General features: G+C 41.4%; 1 protein-coding gene across 2 annotated transcripts; it reads left to right on the forward strand.

Moving 5' to 3' along the window:
- The first annotated feature begins 5,847 nt into the window (after positions 1-5,847).
- On the forward strand, positions 5,848-19,993 carry LOC149874593 (P2Y purinoceptor 8-like). Of its 2 annotated transcripts, none has more exons than XM_090031660.1 (2): positions 5,848-5,890; positions 18,402-19,993. In XM_090031660.1, exon 2 carries the CDS (start codon positions 18,515-18,517, stop codon positions 19,481-19,483), a length of 969 nt encoding a protein of 322 aa, XP_089887786.1. In that variant the 5' UTR covers positions 5,848-5,890; positions 18,402-18,514; the 3' UTR covers positions 19,484-19,993. The 2 variants fall into 2 exon arrangements, with proteins under 2 accessions (XP_089887786.1, XP_089887787.1); XM_090031661.1 differs by having other exon boundaries at positions 5,855-5,890; positions 18,447-19,993.
- Positions 19,994-20,398: the final 405 nt, after the last annotated feature.

Here is a 20,398-nt window from a genome sequence, read left to right on the forward strand (position 1 = left end):
CTCCAGGGCCTCACACCTCCTCTTGTCCAGCCCCATGCACGGAGATCAGGGCCCCACACTGCCTCCACCTGGCCCCACACACCACAATTGGGCCCCATACTGCCCTGCATGCCCTATCTAGTGCATGGCGTCACAGCCTTCAAGGCTCCCCACATACTTGCGGGGAGCCTTGCAGGCCAGAAGACCTGGCACCAGGCACCAGATTTGTGCACAGGCCAGGAGCTGAGCACATCTGATCTATGTTGTTTTCAGCTGTCCAGTGTACACCCCCTAAGGAAATGGCTCATGTTTTCTAGTGTGTTCAGTGCTTTATAAGAGGTGCTTCCAACTCCCAAGGTCATATTCTGACAGTCATAGCCATGCTGAACAACACCTTTCTCCATGAAAAGCCTCACTGATTTCATCAGGACTGGTTGCAAAGTATAAACAGATAAACAAATAATGGTAATAGAATAGTAGCGATAGGCATGACACAAGGAAATTATACAGCATTAGCTGAATCCTGAAATTAGTGAAATACTAAGTTTAGGGCACATGATTCAGTCCTGAAGTACCTCTAATGTACTTCCCTCACCCTGCTATGAGGTCTTAATACTATTTCAGGATTATAATATTACAATTGTCCTCATTCTCAGTAGCCCTTTCAAGTCAAGATGAGGGAATGAACTGAAGAGCACTGTGATCAAGAACAGTTAAGGTGTTCAAACTTGGTTTCTCCCTGGAAATGAAAAGTAAAGCTGGTAGGGCATTGAACTGTGCCCGAGTACAGTGCACTTCAGTTCATTCCCTCATCTTGCCTTGAAAGGGCTTTGGAGGATGAGGAAACCTGAAGGCTTTTATGTAACGTTAGGTAGGTACTGGCTGCTGTGGTCTGTCATCTACTGCCTGACAAGTTCAGTTTTGTTACAGTGGAATGTAACTCATTATGGGCACCATGAACGATGCATGCCCCTGGCAGCTGGGGGGCACAGCTGCGCTGGCAGTGGCAAGAACATGGTGGCGGTAAGCATGGAGCTCCTGCAGATGCTGCCAGCACTGGCGGCAGCAGGTGGTGAGCACTGACCAGGGGTTGGCGACCACCTGCAGGCACTGATGGCAGTAGGGGGTGGACCCACATGCATCACCCCTGGTGGGCACATCTAGAAAAGACATTACTGCACAGTAGCACTGCCGGGCACTAACCATGACGCAACACTACTGTGCAGTAGGGCTGTGCGAAGCTTCAGTTGCTGATTCAATTCAGCGGAAATTCAGCCCGATTCAGCAGCCACATCTCCGAACCTGAATCAAATCAAGAGACCCTTTAATCTCTCCGAATTGATTCAGAGGTTCCGAATTGATTTGGAGAGATTCAGAGTGATTCAATAATTCAGACATAGACACAGCTTTAAATGTTTTTTTCTATATACCTCAAGGTACCAGGTGGCTCATGAATGCTGAGATGGTGGGGCAGATAGAGTGTCCCACAGGAGTGGTGGGGAGGGAGGGGAAGGGGTCCCCAGCGCGCTCAGCAGTGGACCCAGAAGTGGACCAGAAGCACTTCTGGTCTACTTCCAGGTCCACCGTGGAGCATGCGGGGGACCCTGGCCCTCTACCCAGCTTGGGGACTGGTGCCTCCTGGGCCTGGGGGGACCCCCAGGGTCCCATTGTGGCCAATTGCTGAGTCAGAGGTTCATGGGGGGGGTCATCAGCTGAGCACACAAGGGGCCCTCCCACACTCCTGTGTGACGCTCCATCCGTCTCACCATTGCAGCTCTCACAAGCCCCACCTGGTACCTTGATGTATGTAGAAAAAACATTTAAAGCTGTGTCTATGGCCGAATCGTTGATTCTACAAATCACTATCAAATCTTCAGATTCGGATTTGGCCAAATGGAAACAGGACAGTGATCTGAATCAACAAATCGAATCACTGTCCCCTGATTTGGGCCAAATCCAAATTCAATACGGCCTGTTTTGCACACCCCTACTGTGCAGTAGAAATGATCTATTGCACAGTAGCTTGTTGCTACTGTGCAATAGCACTGGGAAAAAAACATGGAGGGATGGTACTGCACAGTAACGGTGGTTACTGTTTAGTCACTTAAAACTTGCTTATGCTTATGAGTCCACCACTCATATAGACACAGGCTGTTAATTACAAAACCCAGCCTACAAGTGGGGTACATATTCAGGTGGGGGAGAAAGAAGTGAGCTTTAGGATGCTGAGCTGGATTGTTACCAATGCCTACAAAGTGACAGAAGTGTAGGCTTACCCAAAGTATTTAACGAGGGAGGCAAGTATCATTTTACAAGTTGCAAGACCTAAATAACAATCTCTTCCACCGAACAAAAACATGTTCTAAGTAAGTATATATCAGATTATAGCACATTTTACAAAGCATGTGCTATCTTTAAGAACAGATACTGGATAAGTATCTGGTAGGACATGACACCTACATATCCTGTAGATCTATACCACCTCTCAACAGCATTAGAGTGAAGGCTGCTCCCTCTGGGCTTACTACCTGCCAAAACTGATGTAACAGAGCTGTGTGATACTGGGTGCCCAGCAACTCAATTGCTGTTTTGGGAGAGCTTTTTGGTTCATGACTAGCACTCCATCAAAGCAGTCCCCTTATATCCATTTAGCAAGGCAACACATGTGGAAGGGGGGTGGCGTGCTTCATTGTAGTACCCTCTAGCATGGTTCAGAGGTGGCACAGACATATCCTACAACAGGGGACCAAACCTTTTGGCATGTGTGGCACAAATTAGCTCTACTCCCTCCCCAAAGGCCACTTTGACTCTGTACCTCTGCCCAAACCACTACACTGCGTTATGCTCTGTACTCTATATTCCCTGGCTGATTTCCTGCTCTGCTCTCTGCTTCCTTCCCTATCTGCTTCTGTGTCCTCTCCTTGATCTGTTATGTGCTACACACAGAAGCTGCCTATGTATCACAGACTGGCCACCTACATGATGCTTGCCTAGTGTCTAAAAATAGTAGGACCTATGTAAAATGTGGTAAAATCTGGTATGTTCTGACTCAGAACATGCTTATGTTTGAAGAGATTGATTAATCATTTTCCACATCTACAAAATACTTGTCTCTTTTGTAAAGTATTTTGGGTGGATATGCCTACATTACTGTCCCTGTGCAGGTAATGGTGATAATCCAATCTCAGCAGCACAGAGCTCACTCCTGAGTATTTACCCAGCCTCAAAGACATGTTTTGCAATATGTCTGGAGCTCTATGCTGTTAAAAATACATTGTTACCAGTACATGAGCCAGCCAGGTATTTGGGCTGTGAAAAATTTCACCAGGTGTTTTGTTTCAAAGCTGTTTCAACACGTTTTGAGCTCAAAACAGTGAAATCAAAACAAAACAAAAGGCTTCAAAACAGCTGTGAAACAAGGGCACTCGAAATGTTTTGAAAGTTTCCAAACATTTCGAGTTTCAAATCCCAGTTTGCTTACAGCTAAACAGAAACTAAGGAGAGGGAGGGGGAAAGGACTGCTCTGATGCCGTTGAAACTGCAGCAGGAGCCTGCTGAAACCCAACATGCAGATCTGGGGGCCTATGTCCCCCAGGAAGACCTGGGGAAATAGAGAGCTAAGGAATTGAACTGGCAGCTGGGGTTCCTGGTTGGATTCTCCAGTTCTTGGTTGGATTCTCCAGCTCCTTGATCTTTCCCACAGCTCTCTGATCATTTTCCCAGGTCTTCCCAAGCACCCCAGCACCGGGCACCAAGGAAGACTTATGCTGCCACTGGCCCCAGGCAGCAGCAGCAGCAGCCTCCTGTCATCCACCACACAGATCTGGGGGCCTTGAACCTCCCAGGAGGAGTCTGGCACAGCTCCACAGCCCTCCTGGGGCCCCCAGAGCTGCGTGCAGGATGACAGCAAGCTGCCGCTGCCAGCAAGTGATGAGTTTTGCTTTGAACAGTTTGAGGTGCAGTTTCCCAGGAAACCCTACACCTATCTCCTTGAAACTTGGCAAGCTTCAAGCCCTCAGAAGGGGCTACCATCTCTACAATTTTCTTCAAAGCCAGACAAGAAATGACAGAGATATAGGCATTTTCATGATTCCCCATTGCCTATGGGCAAAACATCAAAACTCATCGAAACAGTGTCGGAACAGCAAAACAGTTTTGACTAAATAAAATGGAACAGTGCTTTGAAATAGCGAAATGAAACACTGTTCCTTTGAAATGGTGAAATGGAAGTCGAAACGAAACAGCTGTTTCACACAGCCCTACTAGGTATGTCTGCATTACAGTCGCTGTCTGCAGTGCAGACATACCCTTTGAGATCTGCTGCAGAAAAGCACAATATAGGAGGTATAGTATTTTTAAAGAACATACATGCACATGAGTGAAATTTTTTGTACAATTCATACAAGCTTCTTGTGTTACCTTAGACAAACTACTTAATCTATCCTGTGCTTCAGTTCTCTCCTGTTAAAAGATGTCTAGTTTTCTACTTCACAGAATTATTACAAAAATAAAATCCATTAGTGACTGCACAGAAGTCAGAAATTATCATAATTGGTATTACTGAGAACCCAGGGTCACCCAATGCACCAGTAAGAAGTCTTTCTATGATTGTGTTGAAGTTAGTGAAAATGTTACCTGTAACTTTCTTATTGGCTAGTGGACTGTTGTTACATTGTTGACAACTGATACTGCTGTCTTTTACAGGAAAGGCACCTAAAAATGGTGAGCTATATATGTTGACAGGAAGTTAAAGGGTGGAAATTAAGGTGTTAGCCACAGTTTGAAGGACCTGAAAGTTTCAGGTGGGGGTGGTGGATGCCACATTTTTCTGGGCTAACTGTTCAACATGGGGATGCTTTTTTACCATATTGCCATTGTTGATAATGTATAGCAAACTTGAACTTGTCTGGGCTAGAAGACTTGAATTTGTACCCAAATGGCACACCCAGCTTCAACAGGCTGCCTGTCGCCATGTTCTTTGCAAAGCTGTCAGTGGCAGTATGTTGGCTTAGACATAGAGTGTTTTGTAAAAAGAAATACATTGGTGGGAAATTAGATCTAGACAAAACTAGTTGCATTTATGTAACCTCTGTCACTGCAGCAGATTCAGTATTAGGTAGGTATTTAACTCATTAGTTACCAACAGGCATTACGTAATTATCTCCAGACCCTCAAAACTATTTGGATATTGCAGTTCCCAGCTGCAAGGTACGCTGCCACGTAGGCCAGCCCAGAGCTTTCCTCCCAGGAGCTAGAAGATGTCTGTGCAATCTAGCTTCCAGGCTATTTTTCTATGACAAAACATTTCTTCTGCTAGAAATGAATATCTGTACACAGCCTAGATGTGTTCTGGACATGCTTAAGGACTTAGGTTCTGACCGCGAACTGAGTTGGGAATATGTTTATTTTGTGAATCTTTCTTTGGGGTCTCAAGGATTTTTACTTCAATTAGAGCTTTGAGCAAGTCATTGACAGTAAGGGGGCTTTATGTTGAATAGTCTAATAAACTTCACAGGTTTACAAGCTTCACATAAGATACTGAAGAAATGTTAGAACTGTGGCATTATTACAAAGCAGCATGTAACACTGGAAAAGTGTCTTTCATAATAAATCAAGTATTTGTCATATACAGTGAGTGAATATCACAGTGCCAGTGATAGTATTTCTTTTTCATGGCTGGGCCAATGTTTACTCCTTTAGAAAACTTTTCATGTAACCTCACCCCCCAGCTAAGAAAAATAACAATTTCATGTGACCCTCCCCCCAGCTAAAAGAAAGAAAAATATCACTAGTGAAAAAAAGGAAGTAGGTGTCGCAATACAGTATATGAGCTCTTATCATACCACTGCAACAAACGGTTCATTCATTCAGACAGCAATGTTTCAGGTAATCGGATGTTGTTGATATTCAGGTAAGATATTAATCTTTTGGCAATAAGTACCTTATAGAAGCAATACTTATTCCTCCTCCTAGAGTCAAGCAACAAATGCTGGGAATATTTGATTCACAGTGCTCGATTGTAAATGCTCAAGTTATTATTATTTTTTGTATTTTAGTACAAAAAACCATATCCTAAGGTCCTGACTCAGAACTTTTTACACTGTTCTTGATCAGGCAGACTCCCCTTGAAATCAACTGTTTTTTGCTAAAAACCACTGCTTGAGGATATAGCATCTTTGGATTTGGTCCACAGAATGCAAAATATTTGCTTTTACTCATGCACCATAAATTCTATACGCATGTACTTGTTCTTGCAAATACTATGACGTGTGTACACATAAACAGTAATTCAAGCCCTTGTTGAGGTCCTGTGGGATGTACAGGATTTCTAGTGATCTGTACATATCATGGGATTTTTTTTTTTACTGTGCATGCCCACCAGAAATTTCCATATGTACTGAGTTATGTGCGGGTACTCTAAATCAGTGTTCCTCAGCTGTATGGTCTGTGGCCAGCATCGTGCTCAAGAGATCCTCTACTATTCTTTATGGCCACAGGCCACCTTGTTTTACATCTTATATTCAGATTGCCAAGGAGAATAAAGTATGATGTTGCCTGACGTTCCTTACTGTGATTCATATTGTTGCCCATGGGCCTGCCAAAGTTGGGAACCACTAGTGTAAATAAAGCAGTGTTCAAAATTTGTGGTTCTTTTAAACATCAAAAAGAACAAACTTTTTGTTTGATTGTGCCGATCTGGTTCATTACTAAGTAACTGGTATATATCCCAGATAATGCATCACTGCCACATCATTGCTGTTATTTGTTTCACTGATAGAACGGGCATTATAGTATTAAAATTGCAGTATTATTTTTAATGTTTTTAAATTATTTTACAGTGCTCAAAATGATATGAACACTTTGTGTGTGCATGTAGTACTTATGCCATTTTGGGGTTCCCTAAAATAATAAAATACAATAAATAAATGTTATGTTTATATGATTAGTATATCATAATCAAGTGTGCTGATGCATATTCATTGCTAGATATTAATATAATTAAGACAAGTGTTACATGTTCAAAACTGTTAAGTGATCAGCAAAGATCACAAAAAATAATGCTGCTGTTAATCTCAGACACCGCAGACGTTTCTTTTGAGTTTCCAGAATCCTGAGAGTTTTCTCTGTGATCCTTCAGCTTATTGACCTCACTATCAAATATCCAGTAAAACCAAGCTCACTAGATTTAAGAGCATCTAACAGTAGGGTCCTGTCCTGTTCCAGCTGAACTTAGTAGCAAACCCTCCCTGAATGTAATGAGAGGAGGATCAGACAGGCCATTTCAGATTTTCTAGTGAGTTCTTAGTTCTTCGTTAGCAAATGAAGTCTTTTTAGTCCTGTGTCATATGTAAATACAAATTTTATTTTACGTGATACTGAATAACTTTGAAAGGAATTCCCTTTTAAAAAAGTTGCAGAAGCTTGGAGAATCACTTTCAGCTATTTAGAATCCAGGAAAATAAAATGTGTTTAAAGTGTTCCTCCCAATCAAAGGTTGTTGTAAATGATTTTTTTTTCTGTTGACCAGATGCTACATAAATCTGTTTGACCTCTGGCCTCCTTCATCTATTTGCCGCCTCAGGAGGATTACTTGTTAGTTTAAATTAAACCACACTAGGTCACAGAACTTTTATTGTGTTTTTCTTGAGTTTCTATTATTCTTTTGACAATGCGCCTGACAAATTACACAAAAAAGTCAGAAGCTTTCTCTAGAACCTTTACTTTGGCATAAGATGGAAGAAGGTTCTGATATTCAATTTCAGGGTATTCTCTTATTTGCTGAGAATTTCAGTGTCTCAGTCTGCTATTTTTACTTTTTAGCACTAGTAAAAATCTGTGAATCATAGATTTGTTTCTATAAGAAGATGTCCCCTTTTTTCCCCTTTTCAGTTGGGTTTTTTTTTAAAACCTGGAGTGTGCATTATCACACATACATATATGGTATGCTTATATTTTGCTTCTTCCAGTTTATGCCCGGAGGTACTTGTTTGATTTTTATTCTGAAAATTGTTCCAACCTATACAGCGGAAATGTGAATAGCTTAAGTGGCAAGGGACTGAGCCAGGAAACTCCCAGTTCTGCTGTCAGTGCCTCAAAGAGGAAGAATCAATCAGGCAGGTGATAAAACTGCCTGGAAGTTTTTTGCCCACATTTTTCTTGGGAAATGATGATTTATTCAACTCAAAATATTTTTTTGGAACCACCTTCACTTTGATAGATTTTTATTGAATCCAAGTTCTAATAAGATCCTACAGGGATTCTTTCAGACTGTCCCAGGGCCCGAAACACTCATACCTCTTAGCTCGTGCAACTGGTAGGGCTGCCCTAGGGCGATAGATGCTGGGCTCCTGAGGTGGTCCACCTGGTGTTTGGTCTGTGCTGGAGCCTTGAGGTAGTGAGATGGTCATGGAGCCAAAGACCCTTGAAGGCAACCACTTCTCTAAAGTAGAAAGCTTGGCCAGGGCTCCCAAGGTCCTTGCTGTGCAGCCAAAAGTCTGGATGCTCTGGGAGTCCCAGCTCTGCCCACGGCTTACACCACCTAGCTCCATCAGGGAATGTGGAAGCCCTGAAGATAGCAGAGGAGCCAGGCAGCTGGAGGTGGGAACTTCCAGGTTTCCTCCTGTGGGACCTGGACTCAGAGCCTGAGCTTGCCATTTTGGGGAGGTCCACAGGGCAGGAGCCACAGATCCTGAAAACCTCAGCAGTCTCATGGACAAGGATCCTGGTTTTATCTGATTTTAAAAAATCCCCAATTTTTGGTTAAAAAAGTAACCCCAAATCCACATTTTGCCATGATTTAAATGAAACACCACTAATATATAGACATGTATATGGTGGTGTTTTATTTTGATTGTGGCAAAATGTGGGTTACTGTGTTTTTAACTGAAAATTGTGGTTTTTTTTAAATCAGAGAAAACCAGGATCCCTGCTCATGAATCTGATAATCCTGTTAATTTAAAGGCTCATAGTAAAAGTGAAAACGACAGTATAACCATATCACCAAACTGCAGCACAGACTGAGGAGCTCTTTATTTTAAGGAACACTTTCTTTCAGTAATTCCAAGATAAGCTTTTCTCAGAATTTCCTCTTTGTGGGAAATTTAAAAAAATGGTTTTTTTCAGTCTGATTGTAAACAAACCAAATTGAAAAAGTAACACAAAATTTCCCAGCAACTTTCCAAGCCAGCTCTGCTGAGGTCATACTTTAGATTCTAGTGCAAAGCAAAGCCAGTGACTCGGCACTCAGAAGAAGAGACTCAGAATCAACCTGGAACACAATTCTTTGCTTTTCTTTTTGGAAATAGCAAGGGTTTACTTCACTGGACATAGTGGATTTTGTGGCAGATTTTTGGAGGATAAATGTTCTGGGACTTCATATCATCAAAACAACTGAATTTGGGATTTCCTAAAAGAGAAAGCAAAGGAATCTACCAATTAAATGAGATGGAGCAGGTAATAATAGCCAAAAATAATGTCAATACTTGCTTTCCTTCATTTCAGGAACTCAGGTGTTAGTGACTCTTTCCAGTACATTATGGAAGTATATTCTGTGTTTTGATGAAAGCGAAACTCTTTGAAGTGTCTACTCATTAGGAAGTAATTCGAGCAACTAATTTATAATAGCATATGTGCATCTAAATACAGCAATTAAATATTGTATGATTTTGTAGGGTGTTAGGAAGAGCTTAACATGAAGTGAACCCCTGTTCACAAACGTGTATGCATCTTTGATTCAGTTAGTCTATAAGGTGCATCTCTAGCCTGCCTTCATTACAAACTATGGAATGTGCACATATACTATCATGTAATTTAATCAGGAATTAAAGTGACCTAGCAGGTCACTTCAGGATCAAAATTCTAGGTATCAGGCTATGTCTTCACTAGAAGAAAGGTGAAATAGCTATCTTGATCAAGTTATCTCAATGTGAAGTCCTAGTGGAGAGAAAGAAGTGGTTGTTTTTACCTGAATATATTTAACCAAGGTCAGTAATAAGTAGGGCTCCACTCAAGTAGATTTTGCAAATTAAAAATGATTTGTGCCTTGTCTCCTCTAGAGGAGTTTATACCACAAAAAGCGGTGTTTTCTCAGTAGAGACAAATTCTCAACTGTGAATTGAGAGTGTACTATATATGGAAGGAAGTAGACTTCACACTCATCATCATAGCGATTCTCCATCCACTTCATATCTTATACATGTGTATGAAGCAGATGTGAATTCTGTTAAATAATGTGATATACTCACTTTGTAGTGTTGTCAGTGGCTTGGCTTCACTTGGAAAAAAAGTTACACTGGTTTAACTACATTGATTTTTTAAATTGATCTAAATAAACTGGTGCAAGACATTTATGCAGACATGCTTTAACTACCTTGAAACTAGTTTGAAACTAGTTTAAGGTGGGAGGCTGTCAGGGGTTTCTATCAGTTTAAACTGGTCAATTATACATCCATTTAGTCAGTGCAGCTCTTTTACAATGAATAGGTATTTCCTAATAAAAATTTGTGAACTGTAGGCCATGTCCACATGAGCATGGACAGTTGTTTCCCCAGGGACAAGCAGCAGTGGCACACCTTTGTGCCACTGCTGCTTGTCTGCACAGCAGGTTACCCTGGGCAAGGTAGGAGAGCCTGGGGCCAGCAACTGTGCTGGCCCCTGCAGCCTTGGGAGCCTCCTGGGGCTGTAACCACTGCAGGAACTAAAACCAGGCCAGCAGCTAGAGTGTGGCTCAAACCGGTCAAGCCCTGGTTTGGGTTGGTGCATGCTGCTGCCACGTGTACCACCCCACTTTTTTTCTGTGTGGGTTTTTTTTTTGACCCTGGGATCTCCTGGGGTCACAAAATCCCCCCGAACTACAAGGTAGCAGCACAGAGAATGATGGAATATACAAAGTGTGGCACCACAGATGGTCTGTAGCACCACATACCACGTGTCTGTGCTCATCTGGATGCGGCCATAAATTTGTTTCTATAACAAGGTGTCCCTCAAGGCTCCAAAGGGGTTTGACAGGGCACCTGGGAAGAAGCTTGCATGAATCGTTTTGGGAAATAGTGGGGCCACCCTTGTGTAGCTGAAAGGATGAGTAAGGATAGGATGATCTTGCAATAAAGGGTATTTTGCAATTATCTAGTTCTGCTTTTCTCTGTGGCACACAGGTGACGTACAGCAGAGAAGTTTCCTAAGAGCACTTTCTGTTCTCGTCAGCAAGAAACATGCAGCAAGAGGAGAGGCAAAGTACACCCTTTCTCCTGCATGTGAAATAGGGTTACAAGTTTAATCATGGAATCAGCATAAAGTCATGGGGCGTTAGATCTTTTCATCTCCATACTGCATGTAAGGCCCTATTTACTCCATCTTCTACAACTATTCCTGACAGTGTATTTTTAATGGTTTATTATTGGTCCATCCATTCATGCTAGGGTTAAAACAAGGTTTCCATTACAAGCCAAGTTTTGAATAAAGGGTTGTACCCACCACGATTCTGAGAGTCCAGCAAAAGCAGGGTTTTACTTTCCAGCTTCCAGGGAAGTTTACTGGAAAGAATGGCCTAGAATTACAGACAGGCCTCACTCCACCAGTCCTGTGAGTCTGACCGGGACTTGGCACAGTTTCTGTCATCACAAAACCTCTGCAAAAGACCTCTTAATCAGAAAAGTCATTTTTTTCTCTGGATCCTCTGTTCTCCAACACTTCCTTTGAATAGCCTTCCTTTGACGGGAGGACTTGTCAGGACTAACCTCAAAGCCTGACAGCTTGTCCAGCTCCACTGTAAGGCAGATACTTTTCTGCCTACACAAAGAGACTCAGTAATCCTTTAATGTCCTTTCTAGAGCCCAGGTATTGCCATTGTCCTCTCTGCTAACTAAAACTGGCAACTCTTTCATTACCAAAGAATATGCCAGAAGCTCTCCCACTTATTCTTGGAAGGCATAAACCTTTCAAGATTGAAATTTAAATGCTATTTCCACATCAGCATTGTATTCAGTCCAGAACCGAGGTGGGAATGGGATACATATTTACAGTTATTAAATGACTAATACAAAAAAGTTCTTTTTGAATACTATTGTAAAACCCCACAGAGAAGGGCAACAAAAGAGAAACCAATCATAGATGTACCTTGTCATAGTGGTTTTTGCCTGTACTACAAAAGAGAATAAACTAGACATTCTTATATCAGGATCAGTTTTGGCGTAGTATGAATTTTCTTTGAAACCAGGAGTTCGCTGTATTGGTTGGACATCCTGTTTTCAGTCATTGTAGAAATCTTACAGGTGCTGCTGTTATATGGTCATAGCAGCATCATTTATTGCTAGATATGGTCATAATAGCACTGCCTATTGCTAGATATACAGGGTTGCAGTTTTCCCTTTGATTAAAATAGAAAATTGCCAAATCCAACCTGAGTGGTAGTTAAGTTTCTATTTTCCTGGGCAATCAGTTCTGGTGGACCCTAGGCAGTAGGCCTGTGCAAGTAGGCAGCTATTTGATCTGGCTTAAGATCTGGCCACTTCGGATACAAGCAATGTGATCTGGAGCTCCAGACTGGGGTCCCGCTTTGATCCAGCCCAAGCAGCTCCAGAGCTTTGGAGCTGCCTCAGAGATACTGCCATAGGGTATAATGGGGAATCAATTAAATATCTATACCTTCATTGTTTTGTCTCTGATTTGGATGAAACTTCCTGAACTGGTAGCTTCTGCTGAGTGCATAACATCTGCCAAGTTTCAAGAAGGTTGGTTTAGGGATTCGTGGGGAACTGCACCCCAAATTCTTGAAAGCAAAACTCATGTCATGTGTATGTGTTACACCACATTGGGGTGAACACTCCAGGGGTGGTGGCCCCTGATGAGGCCACAAAGTCTGCCAGATTTCAAGAAGAGAAGTGCAGAGGTTTGGGGAGAACTGAACCTCAAGCTGTGGACAAGCAAAACTTGTGACATAGATGACCCTGTGTGTGTTAAGGCGCAGCAGGGTGAAAGCTGCAGGGATGGTAGCCCCTGCTGAGGCCATGAAGCCTGTCAGCTGTTGAGGATATTGGTGCAGGGCTTCTGAGTTCTGGGGCCTTGCACCCCAACCTGCTTACAGGCAAAACCTGTGACATGGTTGCTTGTGCAACTGTCTGTCTTGGGGAACAGGGGGGTTAACTACTGCAGGCCTGGCTGCTAAGCTACTGTGTTACTAGTTACCAATTAATCATGATTCACTCAGTGACCAGCTCAATGCACAGTACCTACTTACTACATAATGAGTTAACGAGCATGGTTTAACACCTACTAAACCACAGACTAAGGAGGGAAAATAATCAATATAAACAATCTACTGCCCGCAGACAAGAGACAAGTCAGTTGCACGAGAACCCATGTCACAAGTTTTGTCTGTCAGCAGCTAAGGAAGCAGGGCCCCAGAACACCCCTGCACCCATCTCCTTGAGGCTGGCAGGCTTTGTGGCCTCAGCAGGGGTTAGCAGGCCTGCAGCTTTCACCCTGCTACACCTTAACACCCACAGTGTCACCCATGTCATGACTTTTGCCTGTCAGCAGCCAAAGATGCAGGGCCTCAGAAGCCAAACTCCCCCTGCACCTATCTCTTTGACAGCTGGCAGGATTTGTGGTCTCAGCAGGGGCCACCACCCCTGCAGTTTTCAACCTGCTGCACCTTAACACACACAGTGTCACCTATGTCATGAGTTATGCCTGTCAGTAGCCTGAGGTGCAGTGACCCCCAAACCCCCAGGAGGAGTTATGATGGTGACTTGATCTTAGTGATAAGCCACACTGCTTGAGGAAGGCATATTGTAGAAAAGATGGAATGTCATCAAGTAACAAAAGATTGGATGGGAGCTTATGCCAGAGACAGTTGAATTAATATTGCACAGGGAACATTAAGTCTGAAGTTTCCTAGTTTTGCAGCGCTTGACATTGAAACTTTCATCAGGTTCTTTTAATATAATTGTATATACAGTTGACTCTTGACTTCTTTCCATGTTTTCCTGCCAATTTTAAACAAGTTCTCTCATGGCAATTGTATATTTCAGCTGCAGCATGGCATCTGCCAGAGAAGTATTTTTAGATATAATGAATCGCATTCATATGTTCATTCCCCAGCCAGTGAATCTGCTTGAGGATTTAACTTTCTGATTACTTTTATCATATTTTTAATATCTAATTCTGAAAGACAAGGTTCTTCTTCAGTGGTAGTAGTCCATGAATAAACAGAATGAGTTTCAGTTGCTGGGCGCTTTGTCCATTGATTTAATGCAGAATCAATGTAACAGAATTTTTTGTGAAGGGAATTCTTGTTAGAATCTAAAGTTAGTGTGGGTCTTCCATAGTATGACCTACTCTTCTGATTCCTTTAATACAAGTTTATCAATATTTGGGGTCCTTTTGAAAGCTCCACTTCCTGGAATTACATGCTTTTGTGAGAATTGCCACTTTTTAAAAAAGCCAGTTTCTAATCCATGTGAGTAAAGCTTGAAAATATGGACCCTCCTAAGGAAAATAAAGAAATCACAAAATATTTTTTTTAAATCTCAAGACTTTTAAAGCAATCTCATGGTTTTTACATCAATCTAAGGATTTCTGAATTATTGCAACTGGTGATACTGTCTTCATCTAAAAATGTTTATCAAAACAGGCACAGAATATTGCTACCTAATTACCATCTTATTTCCCATGTGTTCTGTTTTTTTTAATCTCTGATCTTAAAGGTGATTAAATAAATTAAACAATATTTCATGCCTATGCCTCTGAAGTAGCAGCGGACTCCAACCAATGGAATTCAGGTTTTAAATGCATCCTAACTTGTGCACGAGCTGAAAGGAAATCATTTAATGTTTGTGAGAACTTGAAAAAAAACCCAGCCCTTTCTACTTCACTCTTTATCACTATTCATCTAGGGCTCACTCTATAATAAACTACCTGCATACCTTAAGCATAGTTTTGTATCCAGATAAAAAGATTGAGGGCCATTTTTAAAAGCAATGTGCTCAATATGCTATCAATAGCATCTTCATATACTCAGTAGTTTTTACCATGCTTCATCTATCGTTTGCCTTTTTGAGTGTTTTGCTTTGGGCCAATTCACACCTCAGGGGCTTGCCTTAACTGAAGTATTAACTTGTGATATAATTTGAGTATTATACCTATCTTGATCCACATATGTACAAAAAAACAACAACAAAACCCCGCTATCCCAAGTTAACTGGCACTTTAAACCCAGCTAGCTACCCAGCCAGAGTGTTGAATGCTGGCCTTTAAATTAGCATTGCAATGAAGCTGGAGATGCTGGTTAGAGCATGAGTTAACAGTTTTCATCAGCTGCTAATCCAATGCCTCTACACTAACCATGACATCATTTGGTGAAACTAGGCTACTATGAGTTGAGTAGTTTCAGCTACCTGTTGCAGTGAATACAAGACCTTAAAAAAAATATATCCAAGTTACTTCCTTGACTCTTAACAGTAGGAATTTACTGCTAGCCAATATTTGGCCAGTGTGTGCAGAAACCAGGCTATTAGCCCTTTCCCACACACCCACCTATCTCTGCACCAAAATCTGCAAAAAGTAAAGTGTAAGAAGTATTCTTTTCTCCTTCTCATGCCTCGAGTCACAACCTAGCCAACCATGTCTCACTGTCTCATGTGTAGAATGTGCTAATATTATTTTCACAAAGTTAATATGGAGGTATGGTCAATTTCTTCATTGCCTCCTGACAGAAATCGGGTGATGTTAAGAAGCTCATGAGACAAAATGATGGCAAGACGATCACAATTCCCTAAAAAGCTCTTTCATTCTGTTTCAGCTGGCCCTGGCATAACTTTAATTTATGAGGGAGCATTAATGCATAGCAGCTGCAAACACAGAGCAAAGTAAAGTAATTAGCAGAGGAACCATCCTGCTAATGTCTGTGAGATACTGAGATATGAGTGGTTACTGGAGTCACAGAAATAACCAACAGGATTTATCAAAAAAGTATTCACCGCTGGTCAAGTAGATATGTTGCAATTCTCACTCTGCTAATCCATAAGCGCTCAGTGGGTTCACCTCATGTGTTAATAAATAACAAAGAGTCTAAGGTGGCTGGTAGAAGGATCTTTGCTTATATAGTAGGACATAATATATCATAAAGAATGAAAACAGAGCTATCTCAGACCCTTATCAATGAATGAAGCAGGGTCTCTGATCCATTAGCCTTCCTTTTAAAAAAAATTATGTGTATTCAAAAACTTTGCTTGTTTAAGAACTTTGTTATCCTTTGAGTCTCCCAGTCACTTGTGGCACATAGTAAGGTCCTAGTTATTAGAGGCAATGGAAAATTGCTAAATTAAAAAAGAAGACGATATTGATTTTTGTATGCTGCTGTATGTGCCTACAGTTCATAAACTGTCTGTTTAATACCATGGAAATGAGCACACCAAGTTAACACTCACAACAGACAGCATCATTTCTAGGAGGAAATCAGAAGTGCAGAGCTCCTGCAGATAAAACCATTATTAGTTGTTGTTATTATGATTTGGCTGCCAGGTTTAAGTTATCATTTCATTTTCATACAAGATTTTATTAGTTACATTAAGTGAAAATGAACATGTGCATCATGTGTCTTGCATATAATATGGGTGGCGTCCGTTGGCGAATACTGGTGTTGAGCCATGCTGTTACTAGACCACTGTGCTCCATCCTATTCTAGTGAAAGCTAAGTCATCAAGAAGAACTGAGCTCACTTAGTACCAACAGGTAGATCTTCAGCTGCTATAAATGGTCACTCCTTCATGAACTTTACAGGAGCTATAATAACATGCATCACCTGGGGTTCTACTCCCCAAAACTTTTGATATTCATTTGCCCACTCATGGGTGCTTTTGACAGAAAATATATTAAACCCTTTCAGTATTAGGCAGTGTTCTCAGATTTCAAATTACTTAGAGTCCTAGATACAGGGAACTGCTTCCAATGACTTCAGTAGGAACAGAATTAGGCTTGTACTTTCTCTTTAATTTTGCATTTAAGAATAACCACATATGACTTCTGTGACAATTCCATCAGCCTTTTGTAGCCGTGAATATTTCAAAACACTATTATTGCTAAAAAGACCTTTGTTGAGAACCAATTGAATATTGTTTCAGAAGTCACCAGATGGCACTGTTACTCATGGTCTCATTCTTTTACCTACCTTGGGGCACTATTCAAACTATCAAGAAGATTTTGTGAGTATAAGTTTGTTGCACAGTTTTCTTTTAGGGTAAATGGAGGGAATGATAGTAAGCAGCAAAGGAATTTGCACACTGCCTTTATCTATTTAATCAGGACCAGCGAGGCAGAGACAGCATTATTTCCTGAAAGAAATGAATGGATGCGACTCTTAGACCCCTGCATGAAGAGATTGCATGAATGAGAATTTTCCATCTCTTCTCCAGTGCTGATGTGTACAGTATAAAATAAACTAATAAAATATCCAGGCTCTGTGTCTATGAGTTCTTCTCAAATAGGAAGTTGACTAACAAAGTCCTAAAACCTGTGAAGGGGGCAAGAAAAAGGGCTACATTATTTTTGCCCCTGTGGCACATGCTTGTACTTTCTCTGGCCTTAAGGCCTAGCTTCACAAGATGCTAAGTACATTCAGATACCATAGACTTCAAGGAATGCTCAGGATTTTTTAGGATTCTGCCCTTGGCCTCGTGTCTTCATTGTATAATGTTGATAGCAGAGATGGTGAAATGTGAGTTACAAGTGCTCAGCACCACTCATGATTCAGCCTCTTGGGTTTAAAGTGCCATTGTTTTATTACAGGTTTAGGCCCCATACTCAAAAAGGTAGTTCAAAATGGCTGCCTATACATGTGCTCAGGGGTAGGGGAGCGCATTTTAGTTAAAGCAGGTCCCAGAGAGCCACTTTAATTAATATGCCACAGTGTCATGTGTACTAAACCTCCATGCATTTAAAAATGGCTGCAGGATGCTTTAACTAAAGCTCAATCAACAAACTTTACTTGAAGTACCCCAGCAGCCATTTTTGAACCCGTAGGGGCTTATACACGTGATGCTGCAGTGAGCTAGAGGGTTCTAATGCAGAGTAGACTCAATTAATGAAATCCGCTCCCCTCTCATGCATTCTAGTTAAATCCCATTGAAGGTAAGCATCCAACATTTATAAAGTACCCCTTGACTAAGGACCCCATTACCCTAAAACAATGCAAAACGCATATGAATGCAGTAAGGTAAGTTTTACACATTCTAACTCAGTGGTGGCCAAACCTTTGGCAGGCATGCCAAAAATTAACCCCACACTCTCCCCAAGTGCCACTTGAATCATACATGCATTAAATGGATGGGGGGGGGGGGAAATCAGGACTTCTCATGTGTACATTTACTTGCTCTTAAAATAAAAAGGAAGATCATGTGCTATTTTTTTTTTTTTTTTTTTTTAAGGAAAAACACCTGGGTTTAATATCAGTTCCATTTTCTTCTTATGAGGGAGAAGACATCTGAAGCTTTTCCAGTTGCTCCAGTCCCGAAGAGATCACTGAATTGATCCTATAAACATGGTGTCAAACTCCACGATAGAGATGCTGAAGAACCAAATGCTCCAGACCACCTTGCCTGTCCTCTATCTTTCCATTTTTTCCATCAGCATTCCTCTCAATTCAATTTCCTTGTGGTTCCTCTGTTATTACTCAAGACCTTGGTCTTCTGCCATTGTGTTTGCCATTAACTTAACAATTGCAGACTTGTTGTACAGCGTCCTCCTACCTTTTCAAGCTATCTACCATTTACAGGGAAATAACTGGCACTTTGGGCCGGTTTTATGTCAAGTTGTGACTGTGCTATTTTATGGGAATATGTATTGTTCCCTTTTAACCATGTCAAGTATCAGCTTCGAGCGGTACCTAGGAATCGTATGTCCATTGAGATACAAGAGAATGAGATCCATTAGAACAGCTCTCCTGGCATGCATCATTATGTGGGCATTTGTTTTGCTACTGCAAATTCCACTCATGAAGACAGACCTAACCATCTCTGTAGACGAGCTGAAGATAGTCACTTGCTTTGATGTGCTGCCCAGACATATGTTGCCTTCCAAGAGTTATTTCATTGCTTATTTTGGCTCTCAAGTCCTTCTGTTCTATCTTGTGCCCTCACTGATTATGGGCTTCTGCTACACTGCAATCATCAGAACGCTTCTTACTTCCTCTTCCTCGCAACTCACTGAAACTAAGAGGCATACAGTATATTTGATAATGGTGTTGCTTACAATATTTGTGGTGTGTTATGTGCCTAATATTGTGATAACAATCATGCATTTAGTCTATGCTGCCCAAGAAAAGACTGTTTATGTGGAATATAAGCTTTCCCTGGCATTGAACAGCCTCAATTGCTGCTTTGACCCATTTGTTTACTATTTCTGTTCCAAAGAATTTCGACGGAAGGTACGAAGGAAGATCTGCAGATGCTTGCCCGAGACGTCTAGTGAAAAGCAAAGTATGGCAATAACATTAAGAGAAATACAGTGAAGAATTAAAATGCCTTGGATCCGAAACAAAATGTATTATTCATTAGATAAGGTTGTCCTGAGAGCAAAGCAGCTGTTCCACCTTGGAACGTTAGAGTATATGAAATAGAGAAAAAGTACCCCAGGGAACTTTATCATAACTAGCTTTATATTATTCTGAAAACAAATGGGGCATGTAATATGGCTCAAGATGTTTGGTGGGGGGGAAAAAAACCCCCAAATATCCCTTAGCTTAACAACAATGCATGATGGGACATAAATTATTTAAATTAGATACACAAGGAAAAAAAATGAGTGTGGGGGCTTGCCCTCCCTTGGAACACGTTTTTTGAAATACAGGAATATTTTTATATCCCATGTGTTTAATTCTGACTGAAAACAATAAAATAAATATCAAATTTGGGGGGTGAAAGGGAGAGAAATATGTTGAGCCTGAAAAGATGCACATTGTTGTCAAAAGTGGGAGTGAAGAGGAACACAGTTTTGTAATAAAGAAAAGTAAAAAGACCTACAGCCAAAGCTTAATTTGTCCATGCAAATATTATTTCCTTTCCGCAATTGGTACTTCCACTGTTGGTATATTCAGCCTTGAAACATAATGCTTGTGCTTTTTCAACAGCAGCACAGTATGTGCACTGAGGTGTGGTACTATAGGGCATTTATACACATACATTTGTCTGCTCCAGTGCACCAGAGATCCAGCACATCAGAGCAGACTCGATTCATTGATCCTGCTCCGCATGCGAGCTAATGTGCTGTGCCGCATGCATTTGTATAAATAGCAAAATGCACATCAGCACTGAGAAAGTGGTGGCAGCGCGCCTTTGCACTAAAACGCTTTTGACGCATTTTAGTTAAAAAGTGCGCTGCTGCCATTTTCTCAGCACTGACACGTGTTTCACTATTTATACCAATG

The sequence above is a fragment of the Crocodylus siamensis genome, chromosome 1 (assembly GCF_052110815.1).
Source record: "Crocodylus siamensis isolate JL-2025a chromosome 1, ASM5211081v1, whole genome shotgun sequence".
Lineage (NCBI taxonomy): Eukaryota > Metazoa > Chordata > Crocodylia > Crocodylidae > Crocodylus > Crocodylus siamensis.